The sequence below is a fragment of the Ipomoea triloba genome, chromosome 1 (genome assembly GCF_003576645.1).
Source record: "Ipomoea triloba cultivar NCNSP0323 chromosome 1, ASM357664v1".
NCBI lineage: Eukaryota > Viridiplantae > Streptophyta > Magnoliopsida > Solanales > Convolvulaceae > Ipomoea > Ipomoea triloba.
Genome location: NC_044916.1, coordinates 1,405,301 through 1,423,054, shown reverse-complemented (window position 1 = coordinate 1,423,054; position 17,754 = coordinate 1,405,301). Strand labels below are relative to the sequence as shown.

The 17,754-nt window shown below is 35.8% G+C and overlaps 3 protein-coding genes across 5 annotated transcripts; 1 reads left to right on the top strand and 2 right to left on the bottom strand.

The window, feature by feature from the left end:
• Positions 1 to 1,771: 1,771 nt before the first annotated feature.
• Positions 1,772 to 6,476, bottom strand: LOC115997396. Its single transcript, XM_031236944.1, has 12 exons — positions 6,259 to 6,476; positions 4,661 to 4,820; positions 4,499 to 4,561; positions 4,280 to 4,385; positions 4,048 to 4,152; positions 3,906 to 3,982; positions 3,674 to 3,803; positions 3,395 to 3,467; positions 2,993 to 3,184; positions 2,752 to 2,872; positions 2,192 to 2,416; positions 1,772 to 2,069 (listed from the first exon to the last, which is right to left on the bottom strand). The coding sequence occupies exons 3-12, from the start codon at positions 4,559 to 4,561 to the stop codon at positions 2,019 to 2,021; spliced, it is 1,143 nt and encodes a 380-aa protein (XP_031092804.1). The 5' UTR covers positions 4,661 to 4,820; positions 6,259 to 6,476; the 3' UTR covers positions 1,772 to 2,018.
• A 2,824-nt stretch (positions 6,477 to 9,300) lies between these two features.
• LOC116030727 (L-type lectin-domain containing receptor kinase S.4-like) lies at positions 9,301 to 11,358 on the top strand. The gene has a single exon (XM_031273050.1). It carries the CDS (start codon positions 9,301 to 9,303, stop codon positions 11,356 to 11,358), a length of 2,058 nt encoding a protein of 685 aa, XP_031128910.1.
• A 192-nt stretch (positions 11,359 to 11,550) lies between these two features.
• LOC116000284 (dynamin-like protein ARC5) lies at positions 11,551 to 17,503 on the bottom strand. Of its 3 annotated transcripts, none has more exons than XM_031240360.1 (18): positions 17,120 to 17,503; positions 16,028 to 16,192; positions 15,818 to 15,940; positions 15,461 to 15,682; positions 14,977 to 15,110; positions 14,783 to 14,875; positions 14,529 to 14,592; positions 14,230 to 14,278; positions 13,881 to 13,963; positions 13,491 to 13,648; positions 13,298 to 13,358; positions 13,065 to 13,127; positions 12,856 to 12,956; positions 12,649 to 12,706; positions 12,508 to 12,571; positions 12,227 to 12,426; positions 11,901 to 12,065; positions 11,551 to 11,814 (listed from the first exon to the last, which is right to left on the bottom strand). In XM_031240360.1, exons 1-18 carry the CDS (start codon positions 17,456 to 17,458, stop codon positions 11,740 to 11,742), a joined length of 2,217 nt encoding a protein of 738 aa, XP_031096220.1. In that variant the 5' UTR covers positions 17,459 to 17,503; the 3' UTR covers positions 11,551 to 11,739. The 3 variants fall into 3 exon arrangements, with proteins under 3 accessions (XP_031096220.1, XP_031096228.1, XP_031096212.1); XM_031240368.1 differs by having other exon boundaries at positions 12,227 to 12,399; XM_031240352.1 differs by having other exon boundaries at positions 12,227 to 12,571.
• Positions 17,504 to 17,754: the final 251 nt, after the last annotated feature.

Genomic DNA, 17,754 nt, shown 5'->3' with positions numbered 1-17,754 from the left:
TCGCCATGATTAACTAGGAGGCTCTTGGGACGAGGGACTACGGCCCTGTTTGGTAAATGGATGTTAGCTGATTGGGTTAGAATGTATGATTTATTGATAACATTGGCTGATTATAGAAAGTTGTTTGATAAATTAGCTGTTAGCTGATAGTTGTTTGGTATAATTTCTTTTCTCAAAAAGCTAATTGAAAAGACTGCTTTGAGTAGCCTTTTGAATTTTAGCATTTTGAAGTTACAAAAAACTTATTATTTACCAACTAATAGTGGTCAAATAAGCCAAAATTGGTTGATAGACTGATTATTTACCAAACAGGGCCTACACCTTTTGACTTTTGAGGGTGAGGTTGGATTTGTCAAAGCCCACCACCTAGTGAGGTGGGGCAGGCCTAAGAAATACTAGCTCATAGCGACTTGCAGGCGGACACATCATAGGTAAATTTGATTGTGGATCATGATCTAAAACGGTGTCGTTTCTTTTATTAATTTTATTTATACGGTAGTTTATTACATCACAATAATATTTTTTAAAAAATCAAATTTTGTTTAGGTCTCAAGGAAATATTAGAGTAAAATGTGGGTGTGTGTGTTAGTAAACGGGTTCCAGTTTTCTAGTAAACTAAAAATTAGATAATATTCACCTCTCAAGATACCAGAAAAAGGTTATAAAAATATGAAATTAAAACACAATGGTAAACATCTTAAAAACTAGAATTAATAAATTACTAGTTTGTCACATATGACCTAATTATAGGAATATGACGAATCGACCTCCAACCTACTTCTTGACGAGCCTCTAAATTCATAAAATCACAACTCACCACCCACTTTATTATGTGGCAAACAAGGCCAACAAGATATGTCAAAACTTCTTTAACATAAAATAGTCTTATATAAATTTTTGTGTTTTACTTTAAATACATAAATAGAAAATGAAAGTGATGTAGTACAAGATTATAAGAATTTACCATTGCACTAAAATTAATCGTTAGTAATGAAGGGCTAACTTATAACTTATTGTCTTTAACGCGACTTTAGGAAGATTTATTCAAAAATGGTACAAGAAAATTTCCAACAAATCCATATGTGAGTGATTATGTAATTTGTAAATCAAATGCCTAAAGAATGTTCAACTTGCAAGGTAGAAACGTTGAGTAAAAAATAAAAGGGGTAATTAATTTTTTTGAACATAACCTTCATTAATTCATATCCAAACTTAGATCATTACAAAGGAAGAAACGTTGAGTAAAAAATCACTCTGCATGATATGACATAGAAAGGGATTCCTTTGCAAGGCTATAGGCAATCCTATTCACATAATGCTTAACAAAAGAAATGTGCACCTGCATAAGTTGACACATGATATCCTTAATGTCTAATTAAAAGTAAGAAGCACTACAACCCTTAGTTAACTAGTTAAGTCAAGAACAATCAATAGGGCGGTCTCAACATAAACATTATCATATTGGTGCGTCTTGAGCCAATTGAAGGCTCTATGCACTACCATGGTTTTAGTATCCAGCGTGGGGCGGGTTATAGTTGCATGATTCCTAGCCCGCAGGCCTAATGGGCCAGCCCACAAAAGCCCGCTAGAAATTAGGCTCACGGTGGGGCAAGCCGGGACGCTTTGACAATAATAAATATTACAAACCTTAATGTTTGTAATAATTATAAATTAACCTTGTGTTTTTACTTAAATTCTTATATATATATATATATATATATATATATATATATATATATATATATGCACAATATACATCACATATTGAACATTGTCAGAAACCTTGTGTTTTTACTTAAATCCTTACTTAGATTCTTTTTAACATTACAATATACATCACATATTGAACATTGTCAGGTTGGTTCTACATAATATTGATTTTCCGTCAAAACTCAAAACTATAAGCCAAATAGAAACTTGTGCATTGAATTTACATTCAGATTTCCATTAAAAACAAAAGGAGAAATCTGTGAATAACCCAACCATCTTGATCTGGTACTTGGACCGCAGAGGCAGAGTTACCATTTTTTGGCATTGCCTTGAGAAAGATATGAAGCCTTACTCCTCACCTGCAAAATTGAAGCACCCCATGTCATCAAGGACTCTAGCCAATCCAAATTCATGATGTAAACCAAAAAATAAAAAAGAGAGTGAGAAAGAAAAGAAGGGGGCCTTATAGCAGTCTGTCTACCTTTAAAGCATAAGACCTCAAATCTGTGCTGCTGATTTGGCAGGTGCAGTTCCGCAGACATACTGCCCACATCTCAATTAGTTCTGGATTGTCTTTTAGCATTGGGTCACAGAAAAGCCAGTTTTCTACCAATATCAGGTATATATACATTTTCTGAAGATCAAAGCTCTCATCTCTCAGATTAATAGAAATTATAGATTTTAGGATCCCTTCTGCATCAGATACCTACAAGAAAGTTGCATAAATGTGCAATCAGAATTTGTTATCACCGTACAAGATAGCAATGTCATCATGCTGTTCACCATGCAATCTATAACTCACAAAAGCTTAATAATGTTTTGGCCCAGTTGAGATGACAGTTTCTCATAGGAGGAATCAAGAAAAAATAAATAAATGAAATCACTAAATTTCTACTTCATGCTTCACTGTTACACCTTATTCTTATGACAATTCTTTTTTTTTTATTTTAAATAAAGTTTACTGAACGTGACGACAAAAGACTAAATAATAAAATGACAATTAGCAAAAAAAAAAAAAACTAGCAAGATAAAACAAAGTACCTTACTATCAAAACATGCTATAAGAAACTCAAAGGCTGCTGCACTTTTTAAACGCTTACTATGAGCATCACGCACTGAAATGCTATCCACAGCTCTCAAGCAAGAGATATCAGTAGCCAGTCTGCAATTAAGCAAAGATGTAATGGAAAAAGGAAAGGAAAGGAAAAGGCCAAAAAGGGGAAAAGGAATCTTCTTTGATTAGACAAAATGTATGGAGTAGAAAACTACACAAAAAGCAAACCTGCAGGTGAGGGATTTAGCTATTTTGACACAGCTGACATCAAATTCATTGTCACTAAAAAAGCTAATAAGCGAGTGAAGACACTCATCCAAGATTAGGACGAGGCCGAGAAGTTGACGATCCATAAACATACAGATCATCACTACTATCAGGTCTTCTACCTCTTCAGTTGAGAAGACTGAACATATGTTCCTGCATTAACAAAAACTGAATATCACATGCTAATTCAACCTTAAAATTTTAACAGTTCGATCAATACTTGAATTTTTCATTAAATACCTTAACAAATACGAGTAAAAAATAATATTCAAATTTAAATTTAACCAGTTCAGATCAATAAAATTGTTCAGACTGCCAGAAATACAAATATAGCAGCAAGTGCTTAAATTTTTCATTACATACCTTACTTTGCAAATAACAGAAACGAACTTTATCCAAGACCTTATATTTTGTGGTGGACTAGAAGAATCAGAATCTGTGGAGGACAAAAACAATTTATGGCAAACCATTTAAGAATACAATATACATGATTTTATTTTGAAAGAATTGGAGTATCTAGATATTTCTATTGAACATCAGATCACTTAGAAGTGAGATAAATTGAACCAGATATTCCAACTTGGGTGCAGGATATTGACTACCTACTAAACAAGAAAATCATTTGAAAATGCAGTCACTTACCTAAATGGTCAAGTTCCATGGATGATGATGACTTTGAAGGTGCATCCAATAGAAAGCCATATACATCAAGGGCACTTATTAGTTCTGAATAGTCTGGTAACCATTCAATTTCAAAGTTTTGTAGGTCAAACTGATTAAGAAAATACTAGAGATAAGGCAACCATGGAATTACCAAAAATATATCTGACAATCAAATTTTCAAACAAGTGTCTATAGTTCAGAGATGAACAACCTCACTTTTAGACGAGAGAATGCGACACCAAAAGCTGCATGCAGCAGCTCCTAACTGTTGTTGTGGTGAATACAACACTGCCATGGAAAGATATATAGTGATAATTTGTCATTCCATAAAATCAGAATAAAGCTGTACTTACACATATTAAAACTCCATTTTGCAATGGATCTTTCAAGTCGACCATGAGAGCTGATTAATTTCAAAAGCCATCCATCTCTGAGCAACCCCTCAAGGAAACTCTGTCCTAAAACATCATAAATGAACAACTGTCATATTCAATTGATTCTTAAAATTTATGAAAACAAGATTGTGCTAGAAATGTATGAAAATCAAAGAATAACCACAACTAAAACAAAAGCAGAAAATTATACCTTCATCTGTTTTGAGTTCTACCAATGAATTAAGCTCGTTTTTCAGGAAAGATTGCAGAAACCTGCACCTCGTTAGCTCAGGGAAATCCAGTTTTGGCAAAGTTTTCTACAAGTTATATGGAAGACAGATATATTAGCATCCATCATGCCTGACATAGAAATGAATGGTAAAATGATTTACAGAATCAATGTCAAACTATTGCTCATAAGTTATTAAACCTGATATCCAAAAACTTGAAGACCCCACAAAGGCATTTCATCATCGGCCTTTATTTGATTCATCTATAAAATAAGGAGAATAATCAGTATTGATGTGTGTAGGATGTTATATGATAATAACATCAGGTTAAAAAACACTTGTGGGGGGTGAAAGATGTTTGCCTTCTCCTGGAACTGGTTAACACAGTTATGAAATGTAGCTTCTCTAGCATCAATGTCATCATCGGAATCATAGGCCTTTTGGACCTTTGAACGTTTAGTAACCTTCTTATTCTCCTTGTGGAAGTCATTTAACAGGTCATCTAAACCTATAACCTTTTTCCTGAAAATTTTAAAGAAACAAAAATGATCATTTGAAGGCAGTCACTTGATAAGAAATACTCATTATTTTTGCACATATTAAAACCCATATGTTTCTCATGTGTAGTTACTTGAGAGAGTTACATGAATGAAGAACAGTGGCATAAGAGCTAATGTATTATTACACTAAGAAATGTCAGGTGTGGATAAAGTCTGTTCTTTGAATCACACGAGCATTCATGTATACAGATAAACGTCCAAATTGCACACACAGTCACTTAATGAACTTTTATAACATGTACTAGGCAAATTTCTTATTAACTTTAGAAGGTAAGTGAACAGCTAGTGTAACTTTAAAAAGGTAATAGTTCACATCAGTTCTTTAGTTCTCAAGATAGCTAAATGCCAATATCCAAGAAAATAAATAAAAAGAAGGCAATTAATCTATCCACTTTCGTTTTAAATTATTGAATTATGAGAGTTTATAATAATAGATTAATAGCTGGTATAGAGTGAAGACAAAAGACAACTTTCTAAGAGGAGTCGGGAACTAATAAAATGTAATTCTTCAGGCATCAATTCTGAATTTCAGGGCACTCAAAGATATCATCAGCAAGAAAAATAAGTTAATGGGAATATGTGGTATGGGCGAATGGCATATAAGCATATTCTTCCTTTTTCCCAGTGATGGGAACCAACGAAATGATTAAGTAATAGAAATTCAAGTTATCACTTTGGCACATTGATACCTACTACTCTAATCATAGCGTGAGCTTGGATTCAACTATATCCTTGAATTCTTTTCCTTAAAAAATTATTGTTTTGTTCCATAAGCATACAGAGACCATTCTAAAGCAATAACATAGGAATAGGAGAAGCTAATGCTAATCGGTATAGATGTTTCAGCAATTGAAGTGAGCAGAAACACATAAATCCTCTATGCGGCTTCATTGTACTACAAAACTAAGCGATGATTAAATAATTAGGGGTCAGTAGTCAGTAAAACCTGTAAGAAGATTAGTTATGGAGAATAAAATAAATAAAAAACCCTAGATAAGCAATTCATAATTTCTATATTATGCGTTAAAATTGGGGGGAAAATACGAGAAATAGAGAAAATTTCTTAGGTTTTACTTTTTATTTGAAATGGCTGGGGGGTCTTCGTACTCGAAGTCCAACGGTTCGTCAGTGTCCGTTGTCATCTTCGTGTATTTCTCCTAGTAACAACAGATTAAAAGCAGACACAAACATACAGAAAAGCACACAGATCATTCAAATATTAGATATTGCATTTGAATCACTAGCATGTAATTAATTTTTGACATTGGAAAAGGAATTTGCTAAACTGGAAGAAGAATAGATAGATGAATGGTGAAACCCAAACCCTAATTCTAATTCGTACAAGAATTTTGGACTAATAAAAACACTTGCATTACAATAAAGCGGTTAAAATACACCACCTGTTCGATGGATGCTGAGAGATCGGCTTCGAACTCGAAAGCGCTGAGGGCGGAGAGCCGAAGGCGCCTTGGGAGGTGAATAGGTTCCGGACAGGCTGGGAGATTTGGAGCCGTCGATGGAGGAGAAGCGGAGCCGGCGATGGAGGAGAAGCGGAGCCGCCGAGACGGTGAGGGCGGCAAAGAAGAGGATGGGTAGGGTTAAGTTGTTCTGGTGCGTCATATTTGTATAAATGATAGTAATAATTATTTAGTAATAATATGTGTTTAATATATATACAGAAATAATTAAATAAAATATGATATTTAAACTTAATAATTTGTGATTTTAGATTTGTAGTGTTGTTATGGTGTTGTGTTTGTTTATTTTTTTATTATTAAATATGATATTTAAACTTATTTATTATTATATATGTTATTTTAATTAAATTTTTTTTATTATAAGTATTATTTTAATTAAACATATATGCTAATAATTATTCATATCATATCAATATAACTATTAAATGTAATAGATGGAGTAAAATAAATCGTTTTTTCTCTCTCGCTGTGTTTCGAAAGTTTTCTCTCCCTCGCTAGGGTTTCTTCGCGAGTCTTTCATTTTATTGTCTGATCTTTGCTTTTCTGTTCGGTTTGTTCATTGCATGGATTTCCCAAACTTTGAACAAGGCATGGCAAGTCTCACACTTGCTGATGATGGACAACACAAAGTTTTAAAAACAATAATATTTATAAAAAAAAAATAAAATTTGTTTAGGTCTCAAAGAAATATTAGAGTAAAATGTGTGTGTATATATATATACAAGCAAGGTCTCAGGCTCTTAGAGCTCGTTTACTAATTGGCTCCAGTTTTCTAGTAAATTAAAAATTAGATAATATTAACCTCTCAAGATACCAGAAAAAGATATAAAAATATGAGATAAAAACACAATGATAAACATCTTTTTTTAAAAATAAGCAAACACTTCATTAATGCAAATCAAATCGTTAATATGATAATCAAACACTTTAACAATGGTAAACATCTTAAAAACTAGAATTAAATTACTAGATTAGTCACTTATGACATAATTATAAGAATATAACAAATTGACCTCTAACCTACCTCTTGACGAGCCTCTAAATCCATAAGACCACAACCCACCACCCACTTTGTTATGTGGCAAACAAGGCCAACAAGATAAACTCAAAACCTCTTTAACATAAAATACTCTTATATAAATTTTTGTGTTTTACTTTAAATCCATAAATAGAAAATGAAAGTGATGTAGTACAAGATTATAAGAATTTACCATTGCACTAAAATTAATCGTTGGTAATGAAGGGCTAACTTATAACTTATTATATTTAACGCGACTTTATGAAGATTTTTTCCAAAATTGTACAAGAAAATTTCCAACAAACTCATATGTAGGTGATTATGTAATTTGTGATAAATGCCTAAAGAATGTTCACCTTGCAAGGTGGACGTGTCAAAATTTACATACTAAATGTTTACAATTTACATATTAAATATTTAATTTATGATTATTTAGTATGTAAATTGTGTATTTTATACTCGGGTCAGCAAGGTGAACCTGAGTCCACAAAATAATTTGTCATGCTACCTCCCTCAGGCCTCTAGCGTGGCCCAACACTTAAAACAATTTGTTATAAAATTTTAAGCCCAATAAGACTATTGGGCTAGATGCCCATTGGATCGCCAAATGGATCGCATAAAAATTACAACCCACTGTTGCAATCTTGAATTGGAAATGAAACTTACAGCAGTTTATATCATGAACCAAGGTTCACATAGTATTATAGACCTTGGATCAAAACAACAAGGTACAAAATACAAAAAATTACAACACAAGACAAACACATTATATATTTTTACTTATTTTCAAATCTAATTTAGGTACATAATTTGTGTTCATTAGCACAATTTCACAAGACACAGAAATTCATAACATTAGACACAATTATTAATTTGATTCGGGTACAAATTTCATAACACAAGACACAAAAACCCACAACATAAGACACATATACATGCACCAAGGTCCATAGTGCACTGTGAACTCTGGTCCATGAAACTTACAAACTCTTATCAAGAAGTGCTGACAAGGATGAAACACAAACTATAAATGAAACTTGAAATCCCTTATCAAAAAGTACAGACAAAGATGAAACACGAACTCTCGAACTGTAAATGAAACTTGAAAGTTAAAACCTTTTTATCGAGAAGAATAGATAAAGATGAAACACACATAACTCGAAAAGATTAACATTGAAAACAAATGGTGAGTGACTTATGCCCTCTAATTGGGATCTTTAGACTTGATTACTTAAACCGGTTTAAGAATGTCTCACTAATGGTAGTTGCATTTGGCAAGTTGACCATAATTAAGCAATTAATTACAGCAGCTCCAATGGCAACATGGGTACATGTAACCCAAGTGCACTACATCAAGTTATCCCTTCAATGTAGCAACACCTTCAATGTAACTAACGAATATCGAGGGATCATATAAGGTGAGGTAATCTATGTTTTAAAAAATCATAAGATAGGAAATAACTAATAAGCCCTTGGAAAAGTAAGGGAAAATTGTAATGTATGCCTCTCCATAATATGTCAATTATCAATGTCACCCCTGAATTATTAGTGATGTAAATGTTGACCCTCAATTTTCAAAATGGTACATATATTGTCCAAATGTTGCTCCTCAATTTTCAAAATGGTACATATATTGCCATTCCTGTGTACGGGAGGCCCAAATGTTGCCCCTCAATTTTCAAAATGGTACATATATTGCCCCTCCTATAATGTACGGGAGGGGCAATATATGTACCATTTTGAAAATTGAGGGGCAACGTTTTACATCACTAATAATTCAGGGGTGACATTGATAATTGACATATTATGGAGGGGCATAAATTACAATTTTCCCGAAAATAATATTCACATTGCTTAGATAACAAGTGGATAGTGAAAGTTCTTGGAGAGAACATCATATTACCTCAATTACTCCAAGCTCAGAAGCCATTTGCATTATCACAGTTATGGTGGCCATGGCAGCATGTTTCTTCATTCTGCATGTTTTCTTTCTAGGGCTAGTTAGTCCCGAGATCAGCTTCACATACCATGGATTCCAGCACGCAAACTTGACACTAGATGGAGCGGCATTCATGAGGTCAGATGGCATACTAGCAGTAACAAAAGAGTCGAGTTACAAGCTGTTTGGTCATGCGATTTATCCATCTTCTCTGCAATTCAAAGAAAGTGGTCAGGGAGGTGAAAAAAAGTCTACTGCCCTTGATTTCAGTACCACTTTTGTGTTCTCGATCAACCCAAAGTACACTGATCTCGGAGGGCATGGCCTTGCCTTTGTTCTTCAGTCGAGAAAACAGCTGCTGGCTTGTCTTGCTAACCAATACTTGGGCCTCCCGAATGATACGAGTGTTGCAGAGTTCAATGAAAAGTTCCTGGCAGTTGAGTTTGATGTAGTCCAGAATCTCGAGCTCAAGGACATTAATGACAATCATGTGGGAATAGACATATCTAGTCTTGTTTCTAACATTTCTGAGCCAGCCGCCTATTATGTGGATACCAACAGAACCAGGAATGTTTCCGTCAATCTAAAAGGGGGAGATCCAGTTCAAGCATGGATAGATTACAGTAGCCGAGGGATGCTGCTTAACATCGCTTTATCTCCACTTGGAATCTCGAGGCCAGATCAACCTCTGATATCTCTCCCAATTGACCTCTCGGGGGTTCTTGATGATTACATGTATGTAGGCTTCTCTGCTTCCACGGGGCTACTTGCTGCTGCTCATAATGTAATGGGGTGGAGTTTCAGGGTTGGAGGGAAAGCGAAAGATTTAGATCTTTCTAAGCTTCCCTCTCTCGTGAAACCAAAGAAGGTAGTGAAGAAGAGAGGATTTGTGGTTGGTTTAACGTTCGCTAGTGTGGCAGTGGTTCTCCTGCTCATCGGTGCTGCTCTTCATTTCCTGCACAAATTTACAGATGAGGATGAGATCCTTGAAGACTGGGAAATCAGATTCAGCACCCATAGATTCAAATACTCAGAGCTCTCCACCGCTACTAGGGGATTTGGAGAGGGGAACCTTGTAGGAAAAGGAGGATTTGGGAAAGTCTACAGGGGAGTTATTCCTGACACAGGGCTAGAAGTGGCAATCAAGAGAGTTGCCCAAGGCTCATGTCAGGGAATGCAAGAATTTATAGCAGAAATAACAAGCTTGGGAAGGCTAAAGCATAGAAACCTGGTCCAATTACACGGATGGTGCAGGAGACGAGATGAGCTCCTCATAATTTACGACTACATACCTAATGGAAGCCTGGACAAGTTGCTCTATGACAATCCTCAGCAGAAAAAGAAGATACTTACTTGGGGGCAGCGGTACAAGATCCTTACGGGTGTGGCACAGGCGTTGTTATACCTGCACGAAGAATGTCAGCAGATAGTAGTTCACAGAGATGTGAAACCAAGCAATGTTCTAATAGATGCAGATCTCAATGCAAAGCTTGGCGATTTCGGTCTAGCAAGGATTTACGAACATGGAATCCAACCCAAGACTACACACATTGTGGGAACACTGGGTTACCTGGCTCCTGAATTCACGAGAACTGGTAAAGCTACACGAAGCACAGATACATACGGCTTTGGAGTGCTTTTGCTCGAGGTAGCAAGTGGCAGACGACCTATTGAGCCTCAGAAGACCGCCCAAGAACTCGTGTTGGTAGACTGGGTAAAGGAATTACACTCACAGGGAACGATAGTTCAAGCAGTCGATCCCACCCTCGATGTGTACAATCTGCACGAAGCTGAGCTTGTCCTTAATCTCGGACTGATATGCACCCATCTTAGTCCAGAATACAGACCAACCATGAGAAGGGTAGTGCAAGTTCTGTCTGGTGATGCCAGTCTTCCCAACTTTCATCCCGATTTCCACGCAGCTAGGGCTACAGCAGACTACTCTTACATATATCATGATGACTCTGATCCTTTCTCAGGCAAGGCAACTTCCTCCAAGGGCACTAGCTTCTCAAGCTTTGACAATAAGATTTCTCCTAAACATGCTTCAAGGATTACTTTCTGAATCTGTGAACACACCTGAAAGCAGAAAACTAAAATAGTGCATTTTCCAGCAATTTGATGGTAAGAGTGCAAATTGTTAATCTTCCTCTGTATGATTAACTCAAAGCACATGAAAAGTTAGTGCATGAGAGTATAGCAATGTCAAAGGATTCTATGAATCAATGTAATCATTATGGCATAACAATCTCAAAGATGTGTGAATCATTAACTGACATGCACTTTCACTCTTTTATGGAATAATAGCGTTCAGTATATGCTAAGCACGCGACTTCATATATATACTCTTTCAATGTGATCAAACTAAAGCAAGAGTAAAGAAAAATAATACAGAATTGCAATTCTCACTTCTCTCTTTCCAAACTCATTACGAAACAGATTACAACTATTGCTTAAACTTAAGTTTCTGGGAATTGAGTTGCTCGTGAATGCTCCTGAACTTCTCTTTAAGTTTTTGTATCTGCAAATTTGAATGCTCGGTAAGAGAATAGGTAAAGATAATCGTCAAAGGGGATAGAATTCATGAGAGAAACAGGCTTGTTTTACCCTTTTCAACTCAATTTCAGTTTCCCGTTTCTGCTGTCCAAACGAATGCTGCAGGTTAGTGATGTCAAAAACATTATCCAAATCATCTTCAAATGCAGATTCTAAGTCTTCGCGAAGGAGTGCCGGCAACTTGTCAACAACTGGCATGAGGAGAAAACAGTTGAACTGCAGAAAGTACCAATTGCTCAGGACTTCAGAAATAGTAACAGAAAGCAAGTTTAAGCAATCAATAAAATAACAATAAACAATCCCGTTGACGCCAAGAAATATTCTCTTATAGCTTCTCTATATTCTATATAGACAATCTTCAACATATAAAGGCGTACCTTCAATTCTGTTGACGCCAAGAAATATTCTCTAATGCCATGAAATATTTGTTGAACCAAGGCATAAACAATCCTCTCAGAAGAAGGAGCAAGCCTTCTGTTCCAAAGTGTGCTATCTAAGAGGTCAGCTAGCCTTGTTTCTGATGTCTGGGGACTCACACTTGAGTCATTCCCTGAAGTAACATGACCAACCTTTACATCTGCCCGTGGTTTAATGTCCTGCTTATTATCGCTGGTTACAGATTCAGATGACAATTCTTGACTAACAGATATAGAATTACCATTCATGGTAGAATGCTCGGATCCACCAAATGAATCTAGAAACTGACGTAATCCAGCTCGATTCTGAAAAGTGTGATAGAACATGATCAGATAAATCATTATGGTAAAGGTGGCATTGGCAAAGTAAGCAGCTTTCCAACCTTATTGTGGAGGGACCAGGTTACATATCGAGTTGTGCTTACTAAATCCTCCATGCATCTGGACACAGAGAGAAAAGTAACAACCAACCAAAATTACAATTAATTTCCAAACACTCAGGTATTAGAAGCAAGTACAAACTTTTCATAATTGCTTATAGAGACAATAAGACAATCATTTAAACAGAAGAGCCAAGTTCAAAGCATTACTTTTCACGGCATGATCTTTCAGTGGATTCTGCAAAATTGTTGAAGGCAGATGCAACTCGCCTAAGAAATACATCGTGACCACTAAGATACTCACCATCTTTCTGCAGGAGCCCAGCCAAAATAAGAGGAATCAGAGGGGATTAACTGCGTGTAAATTTTCTATAAGCCGAAGAAACATAATTTGCTATCTGAAAAAGAATGATCCATACCTGAAGAAGATATACAGCAATTGGTAGTAATCTCTTAAGAATGTGCAATAGTCTACACCCCAACTACACCAAAAGGAAAAGTATTAATTATATAATGCTATAATAGAAAAGTTATCAGTAAATTAACAAGTAAAGTTCATATTCAAAGCATGCCCAAAGTTAAGTATTTTATTTATGTGAACTTTCAATGTTGAACCTTAGAGAAGACAGAGAAGTGGCATTGAAGTTGTCACCTGATGGAGAAAGGGTTCAAAGGTATCACGGGCCTTTGCAACAGCAATTACACAAGCAGTCCTAAATTCTCAATGTTCAAAGAAAATTAATATATATACACATGTATGCACATAAAAAAAGCAAGATTGTATTGAATAAAGTAGGAAACAGCAGAATAAGGTCATCTAAGGTCTAGCTGCAAGTTGTAGGAACCTGGAATAGTTAGTTCCATCATGAATGTCTTCAACTCCACAAGCATTTACAATTTCTTCACGAGTAATTGGAGGACATTTGATTCCTCCAACAACAAACCGGAACTCAGCCATCGCACGATGATATTGAGCACCACCATAAAGACGCATCCCAGCATTCTACCCAAAGAGTGAAAATATCAGCATGTAAGCTACATTGATCCAGGTGAAGTATTGGGTTGAAGCCTAAGTAAACTATGTTTTGGTTGCAACTCTAAAAAGATATCTGAAATAAGAAGAGAGGTGCAAAAAGCCAGAGGTGATAAAATCAACAAAATGATCTAAATTCATACTCGCATGCCTCCATTTAAGTATATAACCAACACTACAGCTACAGACACTCCAGGCTTACAGGTATTAGCTTGTGTGGGAACTGAAGACCATCAGATCCAATAAATGCCCCTCCATTGACCCTTTCATCTTGGAGAGCTTCCCCTGCAATACAAAGGCATGAATCCATGAGATACCCAGAACTTACTTTTTTAAAGAAAGCAAGTTCCCATTTACACTTCATAAAAATTGAAATTTCTAGCATTCACATTTGTAAAAAAAAAAAAAAAAGAAATAGAATCAAGAACAGAATGTTGTTCTTAGAGTTGAGTTAACCCAGGGAAAATTTTGCCTTAGCAACATGAAGGCCTTCACATGATATCCATGTGTTAAAGAATTGATGGAGCAGAGCTATCAAGAAGATTGATTACCAAATTTATCTGGTGGTGCAACAACTGTCCCTTTCAACAACAGTGATAACTGAGAAATAAAGAAAATTTCCATCAGAATATCAATAAGCAGGGACTTCCTAAATACTTTTAATCCAAATGCTTTGAAGTCAAGTTAATAAGATCTTAGAAATTAGGTGATCTTATGTGCATGGCTATCCCTGACATGCAAACTTTATAACAGAAGAAATCCAGAAAGAAAAAGAACTTGATCTTAGACAGTGAAATACTATGAAATAGACTTAAGAGAAATGTACCAAAACTTAAGAATAAGTTCTAACCTTGGTCAGAAAGAGATCATGAAAAACTCTGCCTTTCTCCTTGAGTTTCACTTTATCCAACGAGCTGAAGTACACATTTAAGGAAAAGAGTTGGAAAAAGAGATATTAGAAAACAGGAATGCATAATTGTAATAGTTAATGCAACAAAATTTTATTTCCGACCCTAAAAGTAAGACATCTCAACGCCTTGCATTAAAGCAGTGCAGGTATCCAGTACACTCGCAACATCTAGATCACTTAAACAAGATGCAAACCTGAGCTCCTCATTAATTTCATTTAGCTTCCTTGTGCTGCTTCGATGCTCTTTTTCAAGGAGTGGAATGATTGATGGTACACTATCCATATACCTTAAAATGACATGTCTCAAAATTTCAGAACTAAAAAAATCATCAGACAGCTGAGCTGACAGCAAAACAAAGCCCTAGTGGAAATAAGAGAAATTCTTAACCTTTTTAGCAGCAACTCTTCCAAAAATAGCCTAAGACTGCTAATCCCTATCCTGTTTCTTTCCTGTTTTGAAAGTGGTCTGCACAGCTTCTCCTCCAAAGCTGAAACATCTTCCGCTTCCCTTGAAGAAATAGCCTGTCAACCAGAGTAGTAATATTTAGAAGGATAAGAGAACTTCCTGCAAAGAGCAGGGACCTAGGTCAATATTTTAACTAGCCTAGGTCCAACATGAAAGCAGAAAAGAATCAGGGATCATTATATATTATAAGGACAATTCTCCACAAAAGAAAAATTCTTGTTCATGTCCCAACTTAGACCATCTTACATACAGAGAATAAACCAACCTCTACACTTTAAATATGAGCAAGTTAATCTTGTTCATCATACATTCTAGACTTGGTTAGTGACTTTTCAGCACAAGCTGGATGACAGTCTAAAAGCAGGGCACAAACATGTATGACAACATGAATCATTCATATATTAACCTGTTTGAACTCATCGTTAGATCTGTAAACTGATTCAGGTCCAGAACCAACTCTTCCTGAAGGCACAGACGTGAAAAATGGAGAATCTCCCAGCATGAAGCCATCAAGTACAGAAGCAGGAGGTGAGAGGAAGACTTCCACATCTGAAGACCGTGCAAACTGAGGTATTTTGGTGTCAAGTTTTGTTGCAACAACTACCGTCCTTGACAGCTCAGGATCAATCTGTATACGATTCCATAAGAAATCAAGCAGTTTATTGACTTATTCAGTTATTCCATTCTGATTGCAAGACAATTGCATATTTGGAATTGGAGATCATTGTGAAAATTGAAAATCAATCAATAAAGGAGTTCATACCTGCATTACTACCCTCCTCGTAGTTGCATTGCTCCAATCATTGCAATCTTCAAGGCATAATATGATGAACTCTCTGTGCTGCATTTTAGCTCTCACCAGAGATTCCACTGCACGAGCTTGCGCCTGCAATTCGCAGTCCCATTCTCGAAATTCCTAGCACAGGTCTCTAGAATAATCCGAAGACTAAAACAGATGGCTTAAAGATTGTACCTGGAATGCCCGATTCTTTCTACTTGGAGCAGGCGCAACAAGTCCTGGAGTGTCTATAATGGTAAGGTTGGGACAATACTTATATTCTATTCTGATAATTATTTCTTTTGCAGAAAACTGGCACGGCTCCTTCTCCAACCTCATGTTCTCAGCTTCTATAAATGCCTACACAGAAATTCCAAATTATTTATAAAAAAAAAATCACAAAGAACAATGCCATTATACTAGCCATGCAACAACAATGTCAGTACAATTTTGCATAATTACAATTAATTTTAACAAGAACATGAATCAATAACAATGACAAAATAAGTAAGAAGAGAAGATTTGCATGTTTCAATATACTAAGCTTTTATGTTATTAATTGTGATGGTAATCGATATATATATGCATAAATGCACCACACAATGTTTGGAAATGTAATGAATGCACAAATGTACCACAAAATAATGCACCACACACAAAAAAAAAAAAAATACACTACACCTAATGGGTGCATTTCCAAACACTTTGTAGTGCATTTATGCATATCTGGGTGATAGCACGACGGAACAAGAAACCTTGTCCGCACAAGAACCCAAACACACTCACACACACATATATATAGAGAGAGAGTGTTACAAGCATCATATTTATTTATATGCAAAATTACAATGTGCCTAACTAAACACTTTTTTTATTAATTGTGATGGTAATCAATCAAATATTAATATATATATATATATATATATATATATATATATATATATATATATAACGAGTTACAAGCATCATACTTATTTATATGCAAAATTACAATGTGCCTAACTAAACAATTTTTTTATTAATGGTAATCAATAAAGTTATTAATTGTGATGGTAATCAATAAAATATTTATATATATATATATATATATATATATATATATATATATATATATATAAAACGTGTTACAAGCATCATACTTATTTATATGCAAAATTACAATGCGCCTAAACTAAACTGTTATTTATGCTTATTTATATGCAAAATTACAATGTGCCTAAACTAAACTGTTATTTTATTAATTGGGTTGGTAATGATAAAATATAAAATATAGTCCGTAACATTTACCTGAATTTCGTGGAGCGATCTTTCGTGGGAAACGGAGGGGTCGGAGTCGGACAAGAGATGGCAGAGAGGGGAGTCGCAGTCGGGGTTGTACTTCATGTGGAGCGTGATGGGGCGGCGCGTCTTGGTGCCGCCGCCGACGTGGTTGAACTGGAAGCCCATGAGGGCTTCGACGAGGGCGCTCTTGCCGTCGGTCTGGTGGCCCACCACCAGCACCGCCGGCGCGTCGAACGGCGTGTCAAACTCCTGCGCCAGGCCGTGCAGCTCATTGTAGGCCTCGTACAGCCGCCACTGCCCCTCCAATTCCTCGCCCTTCTTCGCGCCTTCTTCTCTTGCCTCCATTTCAGCTCTTCGATCGCGACAACAGCGATGGAAGAAGAGTGTGAATTGTGTGACTGTATGCTATGCTGTGGGCACTGGGTTTATCTGAAATTTTTGAAATTTGGAAGGATATTTTAATGGGCTATTTAAATAGTAAACTATTGGATTATTGGGCCATATAACTCTCAAAAGCCCATCAACCAAGTTGTGAGGCCCAATCCCCAAACATTTGCAATTATTCTGTGGACTCGGATTCATCTTACAAGGTATATCCGGATTCAAAATACACAATTTACATACTGAATGTTCACAATTTA

What these genes read in the sequence shown, in the direction of transcription:
- LOC116030727 (XM_031273050.1), top strand. Translation starts at nt 9,301, where the DNA reads ATGGTGGCCATGGCAGCATGTTTCTTCATTCTGCATGTTTTCTTTCTA.
- LOC115997396 (XM_031236944.1), bottom strand. Translation starts at nt 4,561, where the DNA reads ATGAATCAAATAAAGGCCGATGATGAAATGCCTTTGTGGGGTCTTCAA. An exon ending in TAGCATGTTTTGATAGTAAG is followed by an intron (nt 2,417 to 2,751) that starts GTACTTTGTTTT and finishes ACTTTCTTGTAG; the next exon opens with GTATCTGATGCAGAAGGGAT. An exon ending in TGAGGTCTTATGCTTTAAAG is followed by an intron (nt 2,070 to 2,191) that starts GTAGACAGACTG and finishes TCAATTTTGCAG; the next exon opens with GTGAGGAGTAAGGCTTCATA.
- LOC116000284 (XM_031240352.1), bottom strand. Translation starts at nt 17,458, where the DNA reads ATGGAGGCAAGAGAAGAAGGCGCGAAGAAGGGCGAGGAATTGGAGGGG. An exon ending in ATGATCTCTTTCTGACCAAG is followed by an intron (nt 14,279 to 14,528) that starts GTTAGAACTTAT and finishes TTTATTTCTCAG; the next exon opens with TTATCACTGTTGTTGAAAGG. An exon ending in GAAAGATCATGCCGTGAAAA is followed by an intron (nt 12,707 to 12,855) that starts GTAATGCTTTGA and finishes CTCTGTGTCCAG; the next exon opens with ATGCATGGAGGATTTAGTAA.